The sequence below is a fragment of the Molothrus aeneus genome, chromosome 16 (assembly GCF_037042795.1).
Source record: "Molothrus aeneus isolate 106 chromosome 16, BPBGC_Maene_1.0, whole genome shotgun sequence".
NCBI lineage: Eukaryota > Metazoa > Chordata > Aves > Passeriformes > Icteridae > Molothrus > Molothrus aeneus.
This window is the reverse complement of record NC_089661.1, coordinates 3,258,297-3,282,569: the sequence shown is the minus strand read 5'-3', so window position 1 is coordinate 3,282,569 and position 24,273 is coordinate 3,258,297. Positions and strand designations below refer to the sequence as shown.

At 43.3% G+C, this 24,273-nt stretch overlaps 1 protein-coding gene across 1 annotated transcript; it reads left to right on the top strand.

The window, feature by feature from the left end:
* The first annotated feature begins 4,988 nt into the window (after positions 1-4,988).
* On the top strand, positions 4,989-23,881 carry IL20RB (interleukin 20 receptor subunit beta). Its single transcript, XM_066561137.1, has 8 exons — positions 4,989-5,068; positions 7,279-7,460; positions 12,788-12,914; positions 14,189-14,379; positions 17,587-17,711; positions 20,950-21,100; positions 22,242-22,387; positions 22,903-23,881. The coding sequence occupies exons 1-8, from the start codon at positions 4,989-4,991 to the stop codon at positions 23,026-23,028; spliced, it is 1,128 nt and encodes a 375-aa protein (XP_066417234.1). The 3' UTR covers positions 23,029-23,881.
* The last annotated feature ends 392 nt before the right edge of the window (positions 23,882-24,273 follow it).

The window sequence follows — 24,273 nt, the reverse complement described above, 5'->3', positions numbered from 1 at the left end:
CCTGGGGATCTCACAACACCACAAGTCTCAAACTTCTCTGGCTCACAGAAGTCACTGTAAAACCTCTTTCCACCCAAAGCCATGCTCAGCCCTTCAGCAGAGTGAGCAGCCAATCCTAACAACCCCTACAAGTTGAGTTATTCTGGTTTAAAACAGTTTCCTTCTGATGTAGGGTTTAGAAAAACTTCAGCAGAGTGCCAAGAGTAGAAATGGTTGGCACTGAGTGTGTGCAGCCCAAGGTTTCAATGCCTGAAGGACATTTTGGGACCCACACCTCCCATCTCCTGGGGAAGTTCAGCCTCTCTGAGTTCAGAGATAACTTTGCCCACCCCATAAACACTTGTGGGTGCATTGCCATGTGTTGTGAGGTGTCAGTACAGCTCACTGCTCCTACAAAAGCAGCTTCTGGGAAGTTTATTTGAGCCTTGCATGTGAAATGAGGCCTTGAGTGTGAGGGCGAAACAGCAGGGCCGAGGCCTTGACTCGAGCCCTCAGAGCCATGAGACAGCTGGCAGTTCTTTGTGAGAACAGAGCTCTGCAGTAGTGAAAAACAATTTGTTTTCCCTGAGAAAGGTCTCTGACTGTGGAAAACAACCTGATTTCCCTGAGAAAGAGTTCTGACTGTAGAAAACAACCTGCTTTTCCTGAGAAAGAGCTCTGACTATGGAAAATAAACCTGCTTCAAGAAGGAACTCTGACTGTGGAAAACAACCTGCTTTTCCTGAGAAAGAGCTCTGACTATGGAAAATAAACCTGCTTTCCCTGAGAAAAGGCTCTGGCTGTAGAAAACAGCCTGCTTTCCCTGAGAGCTCTAGGATTGCAGAAAACAACCTGTTTTCCCTGAGAAAGAGCTCTAAAACTGTAGAAAACAATCTGAATTCCCTGAGAAAGAGTTCTAAGACTGTGGAAAACGCCTGCTTTCCCTCTAGAGCTGTGGAAAACAGCCTGCTTTTCCTGAGAAAGGGCTCCGGGACTGTGGAGAAAAACCTGCTTTCCCTGAGAAAGAGTTCTGACTGTGGAAAACAACCTGCTTTCCCTGAGAAAGGGCTCCAGGACTGTGGGAAAAAAAAAAAAAAAGCTCTAGGACTGCAGAAAACAGCCTGTTTTCCCTAAGAAAGGGCTCTAGGACTGTGAAATATAGCCTGCTTTCCCTGAGAAAGAACTCTAGGACTGCAGAAAACAACCTGCTTTCCCTCTAGGGCTGTGGAAAACAGCCTGCTTTTCCTGAGAAAGGGCTCCAGGACTGTGATAAACACTAGCCACCTGTCTAAACTGTTTTTACACCATTAGATGGAAAAATGAAAACTATCTCTCACAAACAACTTTTCCTGCACACAGGGGGATTGAGTGACCAATCAATACAGGCTAACTCGTTACTGACCAATTGAGGATAGACAGGGGATGTTCTTTAAAAACCCTATAAAAAAAGACATGTGAAATAAACTGGGATTGATCTTTTTCTTTTTACACCATCCTGCATCCTTCCTTATCGAGCACTACAGTGACATTTGAGCTCCTTTGGGATTTTAAAAATTAGATAAATGAGTGCTTTTTCTGTGTTTTTTCACTCTGATTTCAGGGACTCCATCTATAATAAGAAAGCAGATCAGATTTGGCAATGATCAGATGAGCCTAAAAGGGCTTTTGGCACTGTTTTCAAACAGAATTATTTAGCTTAGCCCATTGACAAGGTCTACATATCTACTGATGTGTAAACTCCAGAGCCCACCCAGTGTCCTGTGCTGGATCTCTAATCCTCATAGAGAAAATGGTTGTTGGAGGAGCACAGGAGAAAATCAGGCATTGAGATAATGTCATTTCCAGCCCAGCAGCAGCAGCCCTTGTACTCATCTTGTCCATATTACAGGCTGCCATTCAGTGGAAGCAGCAAATTAATATCTGCAGGGTTGGAAGCATTGAAAGAGTGGAGATGAGAGAATTGAGGGAGAGTTGGCTGGGTAAAACAAGTCAAATTGCTATTTGTCTAACCATGGGAAAAGGGACATGACTGTCTCCTCCTGAGTCCACTTATTTAACTGAGCACATAATTCCTTGGTACCCAAAAAGCCAATATTTGCAGTTGGTGTCTCAGTTTGAAGAAACTCCAGGAGACCTTTCTGCCCAAACCTATAAACTGTGAAAACACAGCACTGCAGCTTTTCCAGCCATGTATTTAACATTCAAAACTCCTGAATTTAAAGAGCTGGTTTAGGGGTCCATTGCCTGTCCCAACCAAACTTCTTCCCTTTAGAGAGTTTTAAAAATGCTTTGTAGATATACAGCCATGAGCTACTGTCAGGTAGCACTGTAATTTCTCTTGGAAGAACCCAGCACTGTGTTTTATTGTAGTACTTCTCCCTCTGGTAATTTATGTTCTTGTGCCAGCTTGTCCCCAGCTCGTGGTGGCACTGATGTCCAGGACAGGGACCCTGGTGTGGCCAGGCCATCTCCCAGCAGCAGGAACCTCACAGCTCATTTCTGCTGATCCCTCAATTCCCTGAACTCTGCATTGCCCAAACACCCAGCTGCAGATCTGAATCACTCCACTCCCAGCTCAGCCAGATTAACCCTTCAGCTGCCTCCCAGCAGCACTGCAGGCACCAATGTCTCCAAAAAGGGACTGATTTGGAACTGTCAGTACATATTTTCCAGGGAAAGAAAGTGTGAGGGTTTTTTTGATTTATGAAAGAACAAAAATAATATTCAATTAAGCAAATGTCTCCAGATTCTCAGACATGCAGGAGCAGCACAATCAAAAATCCCCACATTTGCTCCTCCCTTCCCTCATCTTCCTTCTTCCTTTCATTTCTTCTTTCCTTTCCTTTCTACCCCCTCTCTTCCCTTTCCTCTTTCCTATCCTTCCTCTCACTTCCCTTCTCCCTCCATCCCTACCTCTGTCCCTTCCTGCATCCCTCCCAACCTCCCTTTTCCTTCTCCTCTCCATCTTTGGGACAGACTGAGAGGCCTCTGAACACTTCCCAAACCTGGGAATGTTTTCCTTCCATGGTAGAAGGATGTTCTCTGAAACACCTTTCAAGTCATTTTTATTTTCTTGCTCTTCATTATCCCAATCTCCTGTTTTACCTACTTTTAGCCAATATTTGTACAGATAACCAAAATGTGGATGCTGTAGTCAGTGACTTTGTTATTGTTAGGAAATGAGAGCAGTTCCCAAACCTGTTTCCAATCCTGAGAACGGCAGCCACATGCTGCCTCCCAAAATATGGTTTTCCCTTCTCTCCACTCCCACACAGGGGTTTTGCAATGGAGGTAAATCCTGAAGCAAGGGCTCTGCACTAACAGCAAGGTCATGGGGAAGCCTCCAGCAGACAGAACTACTACACACACTGGTCAGGTCTGCAAGGCTTCAGGTCTTCTCCTAACCAGAGATGATTTCTCCCTCAGTGATTTCATCAGAAAAAATATTTTTCTATATTTTTCACATTTATGTAGGTTCTTCCACAGACTGGAATCTTAAGCATATCACAATACACATATAAATAAATCAATCATTGAAATGTTTGAACATCCACCAGGATATCTGTGTATAACAGAGGATGTCATAGGGAGTTATATAAATCCCTGCCCAGTTGCTATTCAAATAACTGAAACTTTCCCTTTTCATTTGTCACCTGTGTCTTCTCTTTTCTGTTCCTTCAGTCCATTTTCCTTGGAAATAACCTCATGTGATCAACCCACGCTGAATTAGGTATGGATTCCACAGCAATTCCACAGCATCCTGGCTTGCTGGTGCAACTACTGGCCTGAATAACTTGAAATGCAAGGCAAGAATTGCTAAACAAAGTTAATCAGACAGATGTTTATCTTTAGAAATACATGTTTAGTATCTTTTATCTTTAGAAACTCATGCTGAATAACATTAAAATATTGCACAGGGACATAATTGGGACCATAATCATAATAAGGAAAAGTTATAAAATGTTTGTTTCAGTAATTTCAAAACTGGTGTAAAACTGGTACAGTTCTGAAGGTAAAATCGGACAGCTGAAAGAGTCCCTTTTATCTCTATAAAACCATGTATTTTCATACAGCACTTCAGAACAGGGGGAAATATCAGAAGGTGTTTTGCCACTTTTATTGCTGCTGTAATCTAAATAATCACCTCTATTCCAAGCCTGCTGTTCTGCACCCCTCAGCCCTGGATGTGCACTACCTTAGGCCTCCACCTTGAGTTTTCTTTACCCACACCACATTAAGGCAGGAAATATAATACATTATTATCACAGTTTTCATTTTGGAACCTTGCTGATAACCCAGGACAGCTGCAATCCTCACTGTTATGGCCGACCCACTCTCCCTCTCATTGCTAATGACTGATTAATTATGAAATAGGCCTGCATTCATCTTCCCCACCCTTGAAAATGAAAGCTCTGACTTGCTCATAGACAGGGAGAAATCTTTGGGAAGCAAAACTTCCAGCTGTGGACTCAATCCCAGTAAATTTCATGCAAACTGTGTGAAAACTCTCTTCTGTGCATCTGTTTGAGTAATAAAGTGAATGGTGTGAGGCACAATTCTGACACATCATACAGGCTTTGAGATTCTTCTCAGCTTATGTCTGAATATTTATCAAGATATTTAATCAAAATTCCTCCTCATGTTTATGGCACCACAAGAACAACCTAGTTAAGATGCAGATATGCCACACAGCTCTAACAGAATAGTTCAAACTTCAGACCTGCCTTATTTATCATTTCTTGGTACAACAAGAGAACAAATTAGTGTTGTTTCCCTGAACAAATTAGTGGTTTTTACTTTACTGACAAGTAAATTTTGCCTTTTTTCTGCAAATCTTTCTTTTGCTTCCCACATAAGACACATTGTCCTATTGTTAATACTGTTAAACACATTCATGTTTTCCTCTTGGACCTCATGATTTTCCCAACAATAACAAAGTCACTCAGCACAACAGCCACCTCTGGGTTATCTGTACAGATCTTGGGTAAAAGGAACAGGAGATTGGGATAATGAAGAGCAAGAAGATAAAAGAGGACTTGAAAGGTGTTTCAGAGAACATCCTTCTACCATGGAAGGAAAACATTCCCAGGTTTGGGAAGTGTTCAGAGGCCTCTCAGTCTGTCCCAAAGATGGAGAGGAGAAGGAAAGGGAGGTTGGGAGGGATGCAGGAAGGGACAGAGGTAGGGATGGAGGGAGAAGGGAAGTGAGAGGAAGGATAGGAAAGAGGAAAGGGAAGAGAGGGGGTAGAAAGGAAAGGAAAGAAGAAATGAAAGGAAGAAGGGAGATGAGGGAAGGGAGGAGCAAATGTGGGGATTTTTGATTGTGCTGCTCCTGCATGTCTGAGAATCTGGAGACATTTGCTTAACTGAATATTATTTTTATTCTTTCATAAATCCAAAAAACCCCACAGTTTCTTTCCTTGGAAAATATGTACTATACAAGTTTTGACAGATCCCTTTTGTTCACCACTTAAAACAGAAGTCATGTATCTGAATTAAAAGGTCTTAGACAGGAGACAAAACTTGTAAGAACTAAAAGCCCCTTCTAAGGTGGCAAGTGGTGAGGATGAGGAGGAAGTAGTTTAGAAGGGAGGTTTCTAATATTTGCTTTCATCAGAGCTAAAAGCATTTGGTGGCATTTGGTGGGATTGGCCTTTGCTTAAATTACCTGTACAGCCAGACTTTCATTTCATTTAAATGACCTTTTGCAGACCATGAGGAGCTTCCCCCTAAACTTTGCCTTTCCCTTGGCTGTCACTGTCCTGTTTTCTGGAAAAATCCTCTTTGCCCAGGATTCTTCTCCTGGGAAGCTGAGAAGCCTCAGAGAAAAAAGGAAAACAATATTATCTCATTTGCTTCTCCTGTGTTTTGCTGCTTTGGAATGTGGTTTGGAGATTGTTTATCCAACATGTAGTTGTTTGATTGGTTTCATGTGAATTGTTTTTACTTAATGACCAATCATGGTCAGGCTGTGTCAGACTCTGGAGAGAGTCATGAGATTCATAAGTATCTTGTTAAGCTTTCTGTCTGTATCCTTTCTCTATTCTTTAGTATAGCATAATTAATATAATATAATATAATACCATAAAATAATAAATTAGCCTTCTAAGAACATGGAGTCAGATTCATCATTTCCTTCCTGCCATGGGGGACCCAGAAAATACCACACAGAAAATACTCCACCCTGAAGAAGCCAGCCTGGAGCAGAAAGGGAGCTGCTGCTGCTGCTGCTGCCCTGGAGCCTGGGCTGGTTTGGGCTCTCAGGTCTCAGAGCTGCATCCAGATGAAAATCCTGCCTTCACTCCAGGTGAGGAAAGCAGCACAGTCTGGAAGATGGAAAACCACAGGATACCTGTGCCTGCACCAAATCAGACCTAGAAACAAAATTTCCTGCTCAGCACACAGCCAATACAGCCACCAGAAGAGTGCTGTTGTAGATAAATTGGAGGACTCAGGTCCCTTCCATCAGTTCCTTGTGCAAGGACACAAAACATGCCATAGGAATATGAGGAAACCTTCCTGGTGCTTGGAAGCATCAGGATTTATCTAGTTTGGGGCTAAATGTGGGAAATGGATTTGTAGAGAAATCTCAAAGCCTGACAGAGGGCTCACACAGTGTGCATCCACATGCAAACTTTGAGATAAGAAATGCTGACTGAGAAATGCCATGGAATAGGACAGATTCTGTTGAGAGAGAAATGGAACTAGAAACAAGTTTCTAAGGATGGTTTTGTAAATAAGACTGGATATCTCTTCGGAGAAATAGAACTATGAAAGATGCATTGTAGTGGGGCCCATGAGGGGTAATTTTAAATTATTGGCATAAAGGCATTTGCAGCATGGTGTGGCTAAAGCTGATAGGCCAAGAAACACTTATACTGTATTGTAATTTATAATGTATTGTAATTTATAATGTATTGTAATTAGGAAATGGTTGGCTTCTGATTGTGATGGCATGAATTATAACATCTGTATTGTTTCAGCCTTCCCATGAGACTGAAAATGGAATGAAAGTTTTTAAAACACCTCTGAGTTGCCCCATCTCTGGGTCACAAAAGGGCTTGATCCAACAGCTGAGCAGAGGAGTGAGCACTTACAGCTGCATGGAAAAACCCAACATCTCCTCTTTCCTCCTTACCAGCCTCTGTTGAAGCCATGAAATCTGTCAGGGAGTGAAGCAGAGTTACCCCATCCAGCAGAGAGCTGTACAGACCTGCACAGAGCTGCTGGCAGCAATTACCTGGCACTCCCTGCAGCTGCACCTCCCAAACAATCTCTGTGCCTCTTTGGCACTCTGCAGGAGGAGTGTCATAGCAGCCTCCACTCACTGCCCACCATGGCTGGCTCAGAAAAGGCTCCCTGGCTGCCAGGGGAAACTCCTCAGATGTGGAACAGGGAGTGAACCTGGGGGAAACCTGAGCAAAATGCCACCAGAGCTCATCTGCCTCTTCCTGTGCACTCTGAGCGCTCCAAGTCTCTCAGGTAAATGGCTGAAAGATCTTCACTGACCCAGGCAGGAGACAGAGAGGCTGTGAGTGAGTAATAAATTCTCCTGTCCTTTTGTTCAAGATGCCTCAGCAGCACTTAAATTAAATGAGTACAAGGTCAGGCAATCTTGAATTTTAATTCTTTTTCTAAAATGAATATCAGAATAAGCAAATGAAAAAGGCAATCTGTAAATTCTGTTCTGCAGGTCATTTCTGAACTCTAGAGGGAAATTTCAGTTTGAAGGAATTTAAGTAATTCTGTATTTGTCTCTGCTCTTTTGCTGCTCTCAATTCTTCTTTCAATGCTGATCACTCTGAGCACAGGGATGCTCTGCCTGTGGAGGGGATGCAGGGTCAGAGAGGAAGGATATAAAGTGCTAATTAATAGCTCAAATCACTTCTCTGAGGAGAAGTGAATCACTCTTCTCTGAGGAGAAGAATCACTTGTCTGAGAAGACATCTCTGAGGGTCTCCTGCACCCTGGAAGGAGGCTGTGCAATTGGTAATCTGCTTCTCCAAGGAAATGCCCCACACCAGACCCATCTCAGAGGAGCTTGGTCTCCATCTCCTGACTGCATTCCAGTGTCTGCAATCTCAGTCCTCCACAAAGCAAACATGGCCAGTGTGCCTGGGTTTTCCCTGGTCCAGGTTTCCTCAATGTGCCATTTTTGGTTGTGTCAACAACGTTCCGGTTGTCTTGTGCTTCATTTTTTTTCTTCTGCCTCAGAAAAAATCATTTTACAGCTGCCTCACTATTTGTAGCTCTTAGATGCTCAGAGAGAATCCAATGACAGCATCAAGTGGTTTCTGCTGGCAAAGTTTATTCTGTGCAATAGGGAAGATTATGACAACTATATTTTATAGGATGTCAGAGCTAGACAATGTTTTTTTAAAGAAATGTGGAGTTGTTTTTACTGTATTTTTGCTTAAGGCTTGGCTACCTGAGTGCTGTTCCAGGCAGGAGCACTGCTGCCCGTGTGGGTGGTGACTGCCAGCCTCACATTGTGACAGAGAGTAGGAGGGAAGCTGGGATAACTTATACCCTGTCTGCCATCCTCTTGGCCTCGGCCTGAAATACAAAAATTCACATCCCAGGCTCCTTCCTGAGCAGAGAACATTTATTTGGTGGAATGTGGATGCTCCAAGCTGCTCCTGTGGCTGTGCAGAGCAGACTCCAGGGCAGCAGGCAGTGTGTTCCTGTCTAGCCCAGGAGTTGGGGTTTGATTCTGGGTTCTGAGGACACAAAAAGCCAAAGGGGATGTACCAGGGTCTTGCTTCTTGCTGTGAGTTTGGTTAATCAGCAGATGAGGGGGGGATGGCCCCAGAGCCTGCAGGTTGGAGTTCTAGCCAAAGAGATTTTTAGCATAATGTATTATCCTCCTGGAAATTGCTATTTCTAGGACTTAGAGATGTGTGGGTTTCCTTTTTAACATTTAGCTAACAAAGAAATGCCTTTCTCTTCTCAGGATGTTATAGACGTTATTTTCTTGTTATCAGTGTTGAGAATTGGGAATTCCCTTGTCAGATTCCCCTGGACTGAAATTTCCCCAAATGGAGAGTCAGACCATGCTCCAAGACACAAAAAGCTGGTGGCATTGTTGGTCTCCAGATTAGCAAAAGAAGATTAAACAATACAATGACTGGAAGTTAAAAAGCCAATGCTTATTACCATTACAGGAAGGATTTTCAGCCTTATATATATATAAGGCCTTTTATATATAAAGATTTAAGGGATATGCCAGGTAAAGCATTCCTGAACACTGTACTGCACCAAGTCTGAGCTTGCTGTTTCTTCTTGTGTTTGTTGAACCCTTGAAAGGAGATAATATTACAAATAAAGAGATAACTGTATTAAATTTTTACACTGTTCACATACACTTAGCAGTAAGTAGTGGTGATAGTAGTGATGAAGTAACAGCAAGTAATGAGGAAACATTATATTGTTCTATATTCACAGAGCAATGAGGATATTAAAATCTACCCCTGAGGAATGAAACTTTATCAAGGTTTATTTAAGGTATTTTAGACTGAAATGTAAGACAGACACATGTACTAGACTTGACCATGGTTTGCTTTTTTAATTGTCATTCTCTAACGCAAAGAGAATAAAAATATTAAATTAAAAGGGTCATCCCATTCTAAATGGAAATGTATTCTTTGAGTAACAAATTAAATAGAATATACTGCTGATAGGGTAGGAGACAAAAATGCCATTTACAGAGAAAATATCATTTCTTTGGCATGACTGGAGACATTAGGGTGAGAGTCAATACGCTGGCTTGAATTATTGTAGTTTGGCTTTTCCTGTGAGGCTGCTGGTGGATCCAAAACCAGATGGAAATGTGACAGCCCTGGGCTCTCAGCCCTCTGGGTCCTGCCTGTGCTCTCTTTCCAGCTCTCTCCTGCTTTGGATGATTATTGTTTCCTTCTCCCTCAAAATGGACAAACCAGAGCTGATGGATTATTTCAGCATTCAAACACTTCACTGTTTGTACTCAGTGCTGTTTATATAATCTAGAATTGTCTTTCCTCCCACTGTTAAATTTGTGTTTGTTACAATTGCTTTGTGGGCTGTTGCAACAGATGGGTGGGAGAAACCATAAATATAATTTGCTTGGCTACGACACAGAATTATGTCTAGATCAAAAGTACTCTGGAAAAGCATGAACTCTCCTCCAAACTGTAATTTTCAGCATATAATGCCAAACAGAAACTTAAACCACTGAACTGCTTTTATAGAGGCACATATATTGCCATTGGATACAGAGTTTTTCTTAGCGAAAGAAGGAAAGAATTTCTGTATGAACTTTTCATAATTCTGAATTTTCCTAAATTCTGTATGAGCTTTTGTGGTTCAGCTGAAGCGAGGTGGCAGTCACTGTGCCAGTAGAAGACTCACTGGTTTTGACAAGAAAAAAGTGCACTAAGCCAAGCATAGCCAGGAAATGAAGATTGGTCTCAGCAGACAGGAAATAACCCTTGGGCCATTACAAGACTGATAGTCCAATTCAGAACTCTCTGCTTTTAAAATAGGTTTCTAGATAGTTTAATAATATAGGGTTTAGTACTATTGAATGCAAAAAAAATTTATATCAAAAATGTCCTAAAGCCATGACTTGAAAAGATAGGAAAACCTTCAGTGCAGTTCACTCTGCTCAGACCTGGAGCTCCATTGTGTCTCTTGAGTCGTGGGGAGAGCCAATGTTTGTTCATGGAATGAAATCTGGTATGGAATTCACAGCCTCAGGTATGCCAAATCCCAAAATTAACATGGGAACCAAACACAAGGAAAAGTAACAAGAAATCTGAACGTTGAGAATCATGGAGAACACAAGAGACCAAATGGGTGGTTATGCTTTGCTTTGCCAACCTCGTTCATCCTGTGATTCTGCTGCAGTGTGAAGGTCATTAAAAACTTTGCTTTTTTCATTTTTTAAAGACTAAAAGTGCCTTGACTACAGTGCTCTGAGTGTATGGAGTCTCAACCTACCAGAACTGCTGATGTGGCAGAGAGTGACCCTTCCGTTTTCTAAAGGACAAGGAAGAAAATTTCTCATCCCAGAGAAATCTGAATTTTATTTCAAAGAGCAGTTGAGCATTGTGTCAACAATGTATGACCTGTGCCAAAGAATCATAAGAGAGTTGGCATAACAGTTCCCCACATCATTAGTGATTTTATAAAGATATGATAGAGGAAATTAGACAGCTATTGTTCCAATGTTTTAAAAAAACATTGCTCATGGACTTGTCAGCCTGGTTTGATCCTGGGTAGAACAACTGACAATTTACTGCTTGACTTTCTAAACATGGCTCAGAAGAAAACACTTTTTAGTGGCAGTTAAAGACAAACCTGGTTAAGTGAAATAAATTTAATCAAAAAATAATCTTACAGTAACACACAGTGATAGCACAGTTACCTTGTTTTGGGGAGAGTGTTCACCAGTGGGTTGATAGAAACCAGTCCATCCATTCTTCCCTCCCAGTGGTTCCTTGGGAACCATTCCCTGCTGAGCAGAGAGAATGGGATTTTCCTGGGACTGGAAAGTAGCAGAAGTCTGATAAGTTTACACAGTGTAATGCAGGATGTGTCCATGGGGAATCTTGCCTCCTGTGCTTCAAAGGATCTTATATGAAGATACCCCAGGGTAAAATCAACTACCATCCCATAGTCATGCTGTGGAAACCTCAGAGGGAAGTAATAATTCCAGTTATAGAACATGGAATAAGCTTATTCTATTAATAAACTTTGATCACAGCATACAGGCCCCTCCATTGTCAGAATCCTGAAATGTTGAAGGAGTGTAGCATTCACATTCTCTGAATAAATCCCTTTGCCCAGGATTTTTCTCCTGGGAAGCTGAGAAGCCTCAGAGAAAAGGAAAACAATTCTGAACTCATTTGCTTCTCCTGTGTTGTGCTCACATGTGGAATGTGTTTGGAGATTGTTTACCCACAGGTGATTGTTCCATTGCATTCTGCTGGGAGTTGTTTTCACTCTTTGGCCAATCAGGGCCAAGCTGTGTCAGGACTCTGGAGACAGTCACCAGTTTTCATTATTATCTTTTTAGCATTCTGTATGTATCCTTGCTGTAGTCTTTAGTATAGTTTAGTATAGCATTCTTTAATATAATATAGTATCATAAAGTAATAAATCAGCCTTCTGAGAACATGGAGTCAGACTCATCATTCCTGCCTTCATCAGGGCATTCCCTGCTAATACAATAAAGGAGCTGTCCCAGAGCTGGGATCTCCCTCAGCAGCAAATCCAGGAGGAAAGGAGCAGCACATTTGGAACCACAGCCTCCTTGGAACAGTTTATGGAGTGCCCCAGAGCCAAGTCTGTTATTTGGCTCCATTAAACCCAACTGGAGGGCTTGGCCTTTTCCTCCCACCACAAAAACTGTGGTGCGAAAGCTCTGCTGAGGTCACTGTTGGACTGCAGCTCTCAGCCTGGGATAGGCAGCACTCATCAGCTTCAGCCAGGCAAGAAATTCTCTCTCCTAAACCAGAACTGAAATTCATCCATCTTTGGAAGTTATTCATTACTTCATGAAGGAGAAATCCTCACTCACACAGAGGTCTTGGTCAAACTGTTTTAGTGATACAATGAAAAACAGAAATAAGGAAAAGGAGCACTTTTAGCTGAGCTGCTCCATCCTTTCTTCTTCTCTGTAAAATACTTCAAACACTGAAGTGACTGTAGTGAAATGAAGCGTGTCCATCTCTGATGAAAAACACTGTTTTGCACTATTCTTCTAAGCTTTTTTTTTCCCCCACCAGTAAATTCCTTTTTTTTTCCCTTTCTTTTGCTGGGAATTTTAGGAGGAGATGCTTTGTTGCCAGCACCTCAGAGTATCTCCATTCTTTCAACCAACATGAAACACTTCTTAACTTGGAGTCCTGTGATCGTCCAGGGAGCAACTGTGAGATACTCAGTTGAGTTTCAAGGGTAACTACTCAAGTTTTTTTAATACTTTTTGCCTTTTGAACATTGTTTATCTCAACTTTAGGCTCTAAATTTTTGGGTGTCTAGTTCATATTCAGTTCACAATCCTAAGAGAAGTTTAGCACTGTTAATGAGAAAGGAAAAATTCCTTTTGCTCCAATTCTGGAACAGTTTGCAAGTTAATAGATGCTGGAGTAATCCAAGGTGTGCATCAATTCCATGTAAGAAATCTGCCTCTATCCAAGAATTCAAAAGTTAAGAAGCTTTGCAACATTTTATTTAGAGGAGGAAGGATAAAACATTGAGCTTTATTTCTTGTAACCATTTTAAACATTTGACACCACAGGAGGTTTCTGGTACATCTTGAGCTCTGACTTTTATTATAATGTGGCTTTGGGACTGGGGATTGTGGAAACTCGGGGCACTGGGAATATTTCTTTGTTTGCTCTGGGGTGTCTTGACCCCCAGGGGAGCACTGACTTTGACTTTTATTCATGGAGAAAGTTTCTTAGACTTCAAGATTGACTAGAATCCACAAAAGTGTGCAATAGATTATAGAGAGTTGCGTAGGTGTATCACTTGGTGAGAAATTTTGGGATTTTTAGTATGTTGTGGATGGAAGCAAGATGGAGGGCACAGGGTGTCATCCTGGGTTTTTTTCTTCATGCTTTTTCTTTCTTCTTCTTTATGGGTTTGGGTGGCATTTTGTAATTGGGCAGAAAAGTCCACATTGCAGGCTCTGTGGGATCAGTTATTGGGTTAAAAGGGAAAATAATCCAGGTGTCAGTTCTTAATTGGATAGTTTAGTCTTAAAAAGACCTTGGAACAGGAGATTGTTGGCCATTTTGTGCCTTCTAATGGAAAGCTGCCCAACTCACAGTAGTGAGACTGTTTCACTGATAAGAAGTAATAAACACTTGAGTCTGAACATAAATTACTGTCTCAATTAGTGCCTTCAATACAGACCTAGAAAAACCAAGGACTGGTACCCCCACAGGGGATGATCAAGTCAAATGAGTGGGCAGGGCTTGATGCATCAACACTGTGTGGGCAGTCCCCACCTCCCACAGCACCGCGCTGCATTTGGCTCACGAACTTGGGATGATTTTCTCCAGATAAGATCCAAAACACACCCACACTGCTTCCAAACACCTGTGGTGCTCCATCCCCAGTGCATCCCAGTGCAGGTTTTACCTGGAAAGAACCCAGCAGCAGCTTTGGCTGCACAAACAGAGCTTGTGTCAGACTGCTGCCTGTGTGCTTCCTCTCCTCCTCAGGGAATACGAGCGGGAATACGCCAACGGGAGCTGGATCCCCATCTCGGAGTGCTCCCTCACCACAGCCACCATCTGCAACCTCACCGAGGACATCTCAGCCTCTGTGGCCTACAAGCTGCGTGTCAGGGCAGAGCTCGGTGCCACCAAGTCACAGTGGGGCACCACCAAAGGCTTCTTCAACCGCGCCATGAGTGCGTCCTGCTCTTCAATGGCACCTCCTGGGCTGCGTGCTCACAGCTGGGTGTTGGGGTGTGTTCACAGCTGGGTGTGCTCACAGCTGGGTGTTGGGGTGTGCTCACAGCTGGGTGTGCTCACAGCTGGGTATTGGGGTGTGCTCACAGCTGGGTATTGGGGTGTGCGCACAGCTGGGTGTGCTCACAGCTGGGTGTGCTCACAGCTGGGTGTTGGGGTGTGCTCACAGCTGGGTGTTGGGGTGTGCTCACAGCTGGGTGTGCTCACAGCTGGGTATTGGGGTGTGCTCACAGCTGAGTGTGCTCAGAGCTGGGTGTTGGGGTGTGCTCAGAGCTGGGTGTTGGGGTGTGCTCAGAGCTGGGTGTGCTCACAGCTGGGTGTTGGGGTGTGCTCAGAGCTGGGTGTTGGGGTGTGCTCACAGCTGGGTGTTGGGGTGTGCTCAGAGCTGGGTGTGCTCACAGCTGGGTGTTGGGGTGTGCTCACAGCTGGGTGTTGGGGTGTGCTCACAGCTGGGTGTTGGGGTGTGCTCAGGTGCCTGCTTGTGCCCAGTGCATGGCAGGCAGAGCACAGACATGCACAGAGCACACCCTGTTTCTCAGCTGCTCTCATCCTGGGCTGGGGGGGTTCCCTTCTCAGACAATGTTCTTGGGCATGAGTTCATCCCGAGGCAGAGCCAAATTCATCTGGGATTGAATTTCAAGGGTTTCAAAGATAAGCAAGATGGCTGCAGGGATTTCCTTTCACAGGCTGGTCATTCTTACCCTTAAATTTAAAGATTTCTGTTCAACCAGGCTTGCTGTCATTTAATCCAAGCCAGTAGTCACCTCTAAGAGGTCCAGAACCTGATCCTAAGGGAGTTTTTACTCAGAAAACAGCCCTGTCATGCTCCATGTGCCTTGTACTGTCCTGAAAACCCCATCCATGGTTCCCTCTTCTCATGGTGCCAGATCTGTGAGGTAACCTCAGAAGAGGAGAGAAAACTAGAACCCACAGCATTAATTTCCTCCTAGCAATGCAGTATGTTTTCTCCATGTCCTTCCACATCCTGCAAAGCCTGAGGTCCAGCTCAACCCATGGATTACAATGAGCACACTGTTTCCAGGATTTCTCTGGAATAATTTCCTCTGTCCTCTACCATGTAGTCAACAAAAACTGTGGTGGGAAAGCTCTGCTGAGGTCACTGTTGGACTGCAGCTCTCAGCCTGGGATGGGCAGCACTCATCAGCTTCAGCCAGGCAAGAAATTCTCTCTCCTAAACCAGAACTGACCCAATATTAAAAATTCCTCCAACTTTGGAAGTTATTCACTACTTCATGAGAGAGCAATCCTCACTCACACAGAGGTCTTGGTCAAAGCAGCACCATCAGAAGTGCCACCTAAGCTGGTGACTGTGTCTCTTTGTGTGGAAGCATAGTCTAGAGAGTGCTTTAGATAAAAAATCCTTTCCTTTTCCAGCAGCTGTGGAGGCACAGACAGAGGCACAGACCACACTGTCAGGCAGAGACAGGGCAAGGACACCCCTGAGACTGACAGGAACAAAAGCTGCAGCATCTCATGGTTCAGTGAAGTATTTGGCAGCTTGGTCCTGTGTCTTAGGGACCCCAAAACAGCCTTCAGACTGAGCTGTGACAGTTCAGAGGCTACAGCTTGCACTGGGATTCAGTGTGAATGTGACAGATGTTTAAAAGAGAAAGAAAAGTCCCTGCAAGTTCTTGTCCTTCTGCATTTTTCCTGCTCTGCTGTGACACCTCTTGGGAAGCCTGGCAGTGAGTCTGAGAGGAGCAAAGGGACTCAGACCCAGCCCACAGGTCCTGCCAGGGGCTCACAGGCAGCCAGGGCTCCTCCAGACTGCACAGCCCCAGGGACAAAGCCACAGGGGCAGAAGCACACCAGGTCATGGAAAACACTTTGAAAAGATCTTCCTAAAGCAAACGATTTAGTCAGTCTTCCTTCTTCATTTCTCATCATTCAAAGAGTTGGTATCCAGTGTGCCAGCACAGAGCTAGATAGAAATGCTCCTGTTTGTTTGACAGCTGCATCTTGCAATGTCCTTTTGTTAATACATTACACAATATTTGCTTTTAACCACCAAATGATAACAGGTTGGTTTTGTTTTTTTTAATTTCGAGATGTGGTGCTAAGGAGATTTTCACCTTTTTTTTTTTCAGCTTTTCATTTAGAAGTACAAAGTAGATTTCCAGATCTCCCATTTGTGGCACACTCATCATGTACATGCTTGGATTTTATGTTTTCATATTGCTCAGTATTAGTGGCAATTCACTGGATGTAAGAGCAAATTCTATTAAGAACATCTCTTCTATATGGCACTATGCATCACTCTCCTTCCTTTCTTGAAAGCAAAGTTGAAACCCAAAGTTTCAGCTACAGCAGAGGGGTAAAAAATGGCATAGATAAGTGTGAATAATGGCACAGATAAATAGTGCAAACATGATCTCTGTACTGCCTTGAACTTCCCAGTTCATAAATGTACAGTGCAGTTTCATCTCTGCTCGATTGATTCTCATTATTTCACTCATATTCCTCACAGCAGAATCCCAGACAAAACCAAGCTTTGAATATCAAAGTAAGCAGGAAGCAAATCGCCTCAAGATTTACTTGCATACATTTCCAAAACCTGAAGTCACAGCAGATCATCAGCCCAAGTCTGTCTAAAACCATGCAGACACTAAAAGAAAATCAGGATTCATGTGAATTACCCCGAGGCTCATCGTGTGTTTTCCTTCACCTTTGAATAACTGCCAAAGTTCCCATGAACAGCAGTGGTTTTTCAGCTCCTGTTCAGCTGTGTGGCAGAGCTGATCTTGCCCAGGAGCACAAGAGCTGCCCTGATCTGCTGTCCCAGCCTCTGTGGCTGCTTCTGCTGCAGTTCTCGTGGCACCCTCAGGCCAGGCAGCTCCTCCACTGCTGGAGGAGAAAATTCAAAGCCTTTCAAGTTCTGTGCAGCTCAGCTGTTGCCAAATTCCCATTTGCAATGCCAGCCATGGTATTCTCCTCCTCCTGCTGGAAGTCTGCTCCTGTACTTGGACCCACAGGGAGGAAGAGCAGAGAGGTTCCTGCCCCGCTGAAGCTGTTCCTGCAGGTTGATGTTGTTCCAGTGGTGATGGCAGCCTCTCTCCCTCCAGTCTGGGCAGAAGGGGGATCTCAGGGCTGTCTCTGGGTATTAATGGTGCTCTCTGTGTTGGCAGCTTCCCTGACCCCTCCCCAGCTGAGGGCCGTGGCAGACGGGCACCATTTGCTGGTGGAGCTGGCAGACATGGGACCCTCCTTCCAGTTCCGGGTGCTCTACTGGAGGAAGGGCCTGGAGAGCAGGGTGAGTTTTACCCTCAGGGCTAGGAAATAACTGGGAGTGCCCTGAGGGATGCACACAGAGCCTGTTTGCCAGCCCAGCTCCTGCTGTGGGGCTGCAGGACCTGCCTGGAGTGGGTTGGTGCCACCTCACCCTGCACACACCAGGGGTTGCTGTGGGCTCCTCATGGAGGAGCTTGTCTGTTCTTTCCACATCTCCTGCTCTAGGAAAAGGAGTCCCCTCACACACCTCAACTACTGAGGTATTTTCTGTGGCCCCCATCGAAGGGAGGAAATGATGAATCTGTCTCCATGTTCTTAGAAGGCTAATTTATTACTTTATGATCTATATTATATTAAATACTTTTATATAATTATAATTATATGTCAATTATATTACTATTAATTATATCACATAATTATATATTAATTATATTATATATAATTATATTAAAGAATGCCATACTACTACTATTCTAAAGAATAGAGAAAGGACACAGACAGAGGGCTAAAAGACAACAATGAAAAACCCATGACTCTCTCCAGAGTCCCAACACAGCCTGACTGTGATGGGTCATTAAGTAAAAATAATTCACCTGTTGGATAAACAATCTCCAGCCACATTCCAAAGCAGCAAAACACAGGAGAAGCAAATGAGATAATTATTGTTTTCCTTTTTCTCTGAGGCTTCTCAGCTTCCCAGGAGAGAAATCCTGGCAAAGGGATTTTTCCAGAACATATGATGGTGACAAGCTATAGCTGGAAACCCCAAGTCAGGAACCAAAGGTGTTTGTGCTGACTTCCCCCTCTGAACTTCATCTGGTTTACTCAGACTGGGATTAAGGTGTCACAATGAGGTGCTGACAAACTTTTCTCAGTTTTCTGAGGCAGAAATTGCAGCATTGGTAGTCCTTGATGGATTTTTGTTCCATTAATTTATCTGTTCTGGCTTTCAATCTCTGTAAACTTCTAGTTTGTACAGCTTCCTGCAATGAGCAATTCTGCACCTTGACTCTTGTGCAGTCTCAACATTGATTTGGGGATGAGAGAGAGAACAATTATTCCCCATTCACTCTCCCTACCACTCCATTAGTTTCATATTCTGTATCTTTTTCCAGGCCAAGGACTGCCATACTCCTCAGCTGTTCCCTCTGGAAGCCCTCACAGCTATTTTTGTCTTTACGAGGGTGGGCAGGGAGAAACCTGGAGAGCCCAAGGTGCAGGAACACTCTGTGTTAGCACCATGAAACAAAACAAGTCTTCTCACTCCCCTGTCTCTCCAGCAATTGTTAATGTGACCCCCACAGAACTGACAATCCCATGGAACCTGAAACCCAGGTTCCTGTTTCTGAGGGAGTATGCTGTGAAAATGTAGGAGAAAAATTCTCATGAGCATAATTCCACATTTCTCGGGGTTGAATTGCATTTGTTGCTTTATTACCAGATCCTCCTGCTGTTCTTCACAGTTGTCTGTCATCTTTGCTATTGTGAAGTGGGTTTTTAGTACCACCAGCAGGTATCAGTTTTCATTATTCTTCCTGATCACCTCTGCTAATACTGAGTCCCCACCATGGCTTCCTGCCACTCTCAATTAGCAATTTACTCATACAAAAGTCTTTAGCTTATAAAGAGGCATCAGGAGCAGGACTGCCCACTGGGAGATGCAGCTAAATGAGATCAACCTTGTCCATGGGCTTTCTGGCACCTTAAAAACAAGCAGTAGGTTTGCATCTGTTTTTGTTTTATGAATAAAACTAATTAATTTAATTTAATTAGTTATTAAATCTTCTTCATTATATGCTCTTAATGACCTCGACATTAATTCCAAAAATTTCAGAATACTTTCTACCAACTGGACTGTTGGAAACATTAGTTTTGCTGGTCAATACAAGTCTTGTGCTGGGACTCTTATTTTTTTCAATTATTTTTACATTTAACATGTCTCATTTGATGTTTTTGCAAGAGATCACCCCAGGTAGTCATAGACCTGATTTTTTCCTTAAAATCTTTTCAAACTAATGGCCCTCCAGATCATGTTTCTGGGGAGAAGGCTATTTTAATGGTAGGAAGGACTTGCCCTGCCAGAAGAGCCCTCCTGGCTCGTAGGAGTTTTCCATATGTGTGGAGCTGGAGGCTGATCAGGCCTTCTGTGAGAACAGGTTTGCATCTGCAGCACAGCAAGAGGAGCAGCTGGGGAGCTGTTAGCCATCCCCTCATGGCTGGGGACACTGGAAACAGCAAATTCATTTTGCTAGCAAGGAATGCAGACCTATTTATGGCAATAAAATAATGTACTGCTGGTCACACACAGTTTCAATTTGCTGCAGTGTGTCTCAGTTGCACACACCAAATTCACTGGCCCCTCACTAACTGGTCCATCCCCTCTCTGAGCTCCCTGGCACAGCTCTCACACCCCTGTCCCAGCACAGTGATGGTTTTGGCATCCATCACCATCACACCCAGAAAAAGCTCAGATCAGTGGAGACCTCAGACATCCCGCTCCTAGCAGGGTGCCAGGCTCTGCTCTAGGGTTGTGGCCCAGCATCATCATTAATCTCTGGCTTACAGCTCCTTCCTTCAGCCCCTCCTGCCCTTCTGAGGTGTGGGGGCTCATCCTGCACCCCACTGTGCTTTGCTGGCTGCTTTCATCCTCCTTTTGTCCTGCTCACACAGGCTCAGACATCCCCTGCTGCTCCCTCCTTTCCTTGCTGGACAAGCATCATGGTGATGCCTGATCATTTTTTACATTTTCCCTTCTCTATATCTCAGTATCCTTTACACAGATTTTTGGAGCTCTGTAGACAATTATTGCATTCCTAGCTGCTTTTCCCAGTGCTTTTCCCACCATATTCCAAAGCCCCTATCCTACCTTGGTTCTCCCTGGGAAGCAAGGCTGAAAAGCAGCTCTTGGAGACTCATTTTCACCAATAAACTTCAGTTCCACCTGAGGAGGGAGGATTTAGAAGGGGCCTGAACTTGGAGGGGGGGGGGGAGGGGTTTCATCACCACTTTTGCTCAGTTTTGGTGCTTTTGTCAATGATGCTAATTTACTAAACTTATAAATCAGTATTCAGCCTGTGGGGGGTGGGCTTTGTGGACATTGGAGGCCTCCAATAAAGATCAACCTTTGTGTTACCTGCTGCACTAATATTATCTCAGAAGGGTGTGTTGTTTCATTTCCAGGTTCTTTGAGGCTCCAATGGCAGGGCTGCTCTCTGAGGTGAGATCCCTGCCCTGATGTTTGTGTTGTGGGGCTGTGGCAGGTGCAGCAGAAGGTGCTGAAGGAGGTGAGCTCCGTGGTTCACCTGGACACCATGGAGGCAGGAGCTGAGTACTGTGTGAAGGCTCAGACTCACGTCCAGGCCATCAACAGGAGCAGCAGCTTCAGCCCCACGCAGTGTGTGAGGGCTCAGGGTAAGAGCCAGCCCTCCCTCCTGCCCCCTGCTCTGCCCAAAGCTTGTGGGAAATGAATTTGTAGAGAATTTTTCAAGTTAGCTTCTGAAATAGTTGGCTTCTGATTGTGATGGCATTAATTATAAAATCTGTGTTGTCTCACCCTTCACAGAAAACTAAAAAAATAGAAAAAATATAATAAAATAAATAGCAATTATTAAAATATTTAAAATTTTTAAATAATTAAAATATTCAAATTAAACAATATTTTTAAATTTAAAATTATAAATAAATTAGATTATGATAATAATATAATATTTCTATACTTATAATATTATATTGTTATAATATATTATTGTAATAATAGTATATTATTATATTATAATAGTTATTATAGATATTAGATTATTATATAATATCATAGTATACTATGACATTATAATATTATATATTATTATATATAGTATTATAATAATATTATATTAACTATATATTATAATATATAGTTATAATACTATATATTATGATATATATTATAATATATATCATTATCATATATTATAATATATAATATGATATATATTATAATATTATGATATATATTATATACTATATATTATGATATATAGTATTATAATAATATTATATTATTTTATTGTAATCATTTATTATTATTTAATAAGTTATTGTAAATAATATTATTATATTTTATATTATAATAATATTATAATAAAGTATGATTATTATAATGATATTATAATAGAATAATTTAAATGAATAAAAATAAATAGGAAATAAAAAATTAAAAATTATAATATAATTTAGAAAATAAATAATAATAATAAAAATAGAATACAAGTTTTTAAAATACCTCTCAATTACCCCATCTCTAAGTCAAAAAAACCTTAATCCAATAAATGCTCTTCCTTTTTTTTTTCCACCCCAATCTTCTGCATGGTTTGCAAACGTGCTGTGTTTGTTCCTTGGCAGAGGTACAGCAGGAAGGGTCGGGGTGCAGCCCCCCAGCCTGGCACTGGCGTTGCCTGGGGAGGGATGTGCCCAGGGTGGGTGGCAGAGCAGGCACACAGGGCTCAGGCTGGCTGCAGTGAGTGCCTGCTTCCTGCAGGGTCTCTGAGAAGCTTTGCTGCTCTCTCATTTGCAGGTGACACATCCATGTGGCTGGTTACTGCCCTCATCTCCTCCTCTGGCTTTGCTGTGGCAGTTTTTACCCTGCCTCTCCTTACCTGGAAAATAAGTAAAATCTTCCAATATTCCTGCTGCCCTGCTGCTGTCCTTCCAGACACACTGGTAACTTTTTTTTTTTTTACTGTGTTTGTTTTATTGGTTTTTAGCATGGTGGGTATTCACAGGAGCATGGGGCAGTGAGAAAAGCAGATTGCCAGGAAGCTTTGCCCTTTGCAGTGTGAGGAGCTGAGCTGCAGGGATCCAGGAGCCCTGAACTGCATTTGGCCCCAAGCCCTGAGCAGGGAAGATGCTCCTGGTGCTTTTGGGGAAAGGGCTTGGGAGGCAGGGACTGCCCCTGCCTGAGCAGCTGCTCCCTGAACCCACCAGCTGTGCCACTGTCAGCACTGCTCCACGTCCCCTGCTACCCCTCTGAGCTTCTCAGCAGCTTGCCAAGGAGAAATCAACCAACAGCTCCTGGGGAAAATGTGAAAATGTCCAGTTCAAGTGAGAATGCAGCTTAGCAGCTTGTGTGGCTGTGGGCTCTCTGGGCAGCTGTGGCAGAAAGGATGAGAGGAACACTTTGTGGGGAAAAGGACAAGCAGCCTGAGGGTGTTTGAGGGAGTGCATTTGTTTTCCAGGAGGAATCAGAGCCCCCCACCCAGCTGATCCAGCGGGGCAGTGAAGAAGCTGAGCAATGTGACCTGATGGTGGTTGTGATGCCCTCAGAAGAAGTTCTGCAGCTGTGGATTCAAAAAGCTCTTTAGAGCAGCCCAGAAAACAAACAGCCCCTTTGTAGCAGCTTCATCCATCCTCATCAAAAGCAAGTAAAGGTGGCAGCTGCCAGTTCCTGTCCTCGTCCTTCATACCCTTAGCCAGGAGCAGACATGGGGTGACCCAGGCCCCCTTTTTCACCAGAGCAACACCTGGAGAGCCCAGTCCTTTACTCCAAATCATTTCAGCCTCATTGTTTTTACCTCAGTAAGAGCTTCCTATGTGGCTAAGCCAGCTGGAATGACCAGGGGGAAAATGCAGACCCTGAAGTGAGGTGACATTCTTTGAAAAGGGCATGAGGGGATGTGGCATCCTAATCTGTGCGTGTGACAGGCACAGTGCTGGTGCCACCAAAACTTGCAGAAAATAAGTAAACAGCACCGTGAGGGATGCCTGGCTTTCAGGAGTGGTGTGGGAAACAGCCAGATCTCTGAAGCTCTGCAAGACCAGCAGAGCATCACTGACAGTGTACAGCTCCAGTAGCACCCAGTCAGGATGTCAAAAATGCAAAAGCTGTGTATTGTGGCATTCACCTTCTCTGAATAAATCCCTTCACCTAGGATTTTTCTCCTGGGAAGCTGAGACACCTCAGAGAAAAGGAAAACAATTCTGATCTCATTTGCTTCTCCTGTGTTGTGCTCATGTGGAATGTGTTTGGAGATTGTTTACCCACAGGTGATTGTTTCATTGCATTCTACTGGGAGTTGTTTTCACTCTTTGGCCAATCAGGGCCAAGCTGTGTCAGGACTCTGGAGACAGTCACCATTTTCATTGTTATCTTTTTAGCATTCTGTCTGCATCCTTTCTGTATTCTTTAGTATAGATTCTTTAATATACTATAGTATAATAAAGTAATAAATCAGCTTTCTGAGAACATGGAGTCAGACTCATCATTCCTGTTGTTCTGCTATTTCTAGAGTCCCATATTGTTGTTATCAGATTTCTAAAGTCCCATACCTCCTCAGTGCGTTCTTATGGCTGCAGATCTTCACTGACTCCTTCTTCTGCATGTTCTCTCTCAAGTCAGGGCTCGTCTAAGGCTCTCCCTGACTGGCTAACCCGCCCCCTTTTATCCCAGTTATCTTCACTGGTCACAGCTGCAGCCTATCAAGGACAACTGGGACCTCCCAGGGCAAAGCCTCTATACAGATATTCAGGTACAATACATGCATTTTGCTAGGACTCAAAGGCCACCTCTACTATATTTCCCCCTTTTCTTTTACTTGTTAACAGTTGTG

Excerpts from the sequence above, each read along its gene's own strand:
- IL20RB (XM_066561137.1), top strand. The coding sequence starts at position 4,989 with ATGAAGAGCAAGAAGATAAAAGAGGACTTGAAAGGTGTTTCAGAGAAC. Across the intron at positions 7,461-12,787 it reads GAGCGCTCCAAGTCTCTCAG|GAGGAGATGCTTTGTTGCCA; the intron begins GTAAATGGCTGA and ends TGGGAATTTTAG. Across the intron at positions 22,388-22,902 it reads CTGTCCTTCCAGACACACTG|GAGGAATCAGAGCCCCCCAC; the intron begins GTAACTTTTTTT and ends TTTGTTTTCCAG.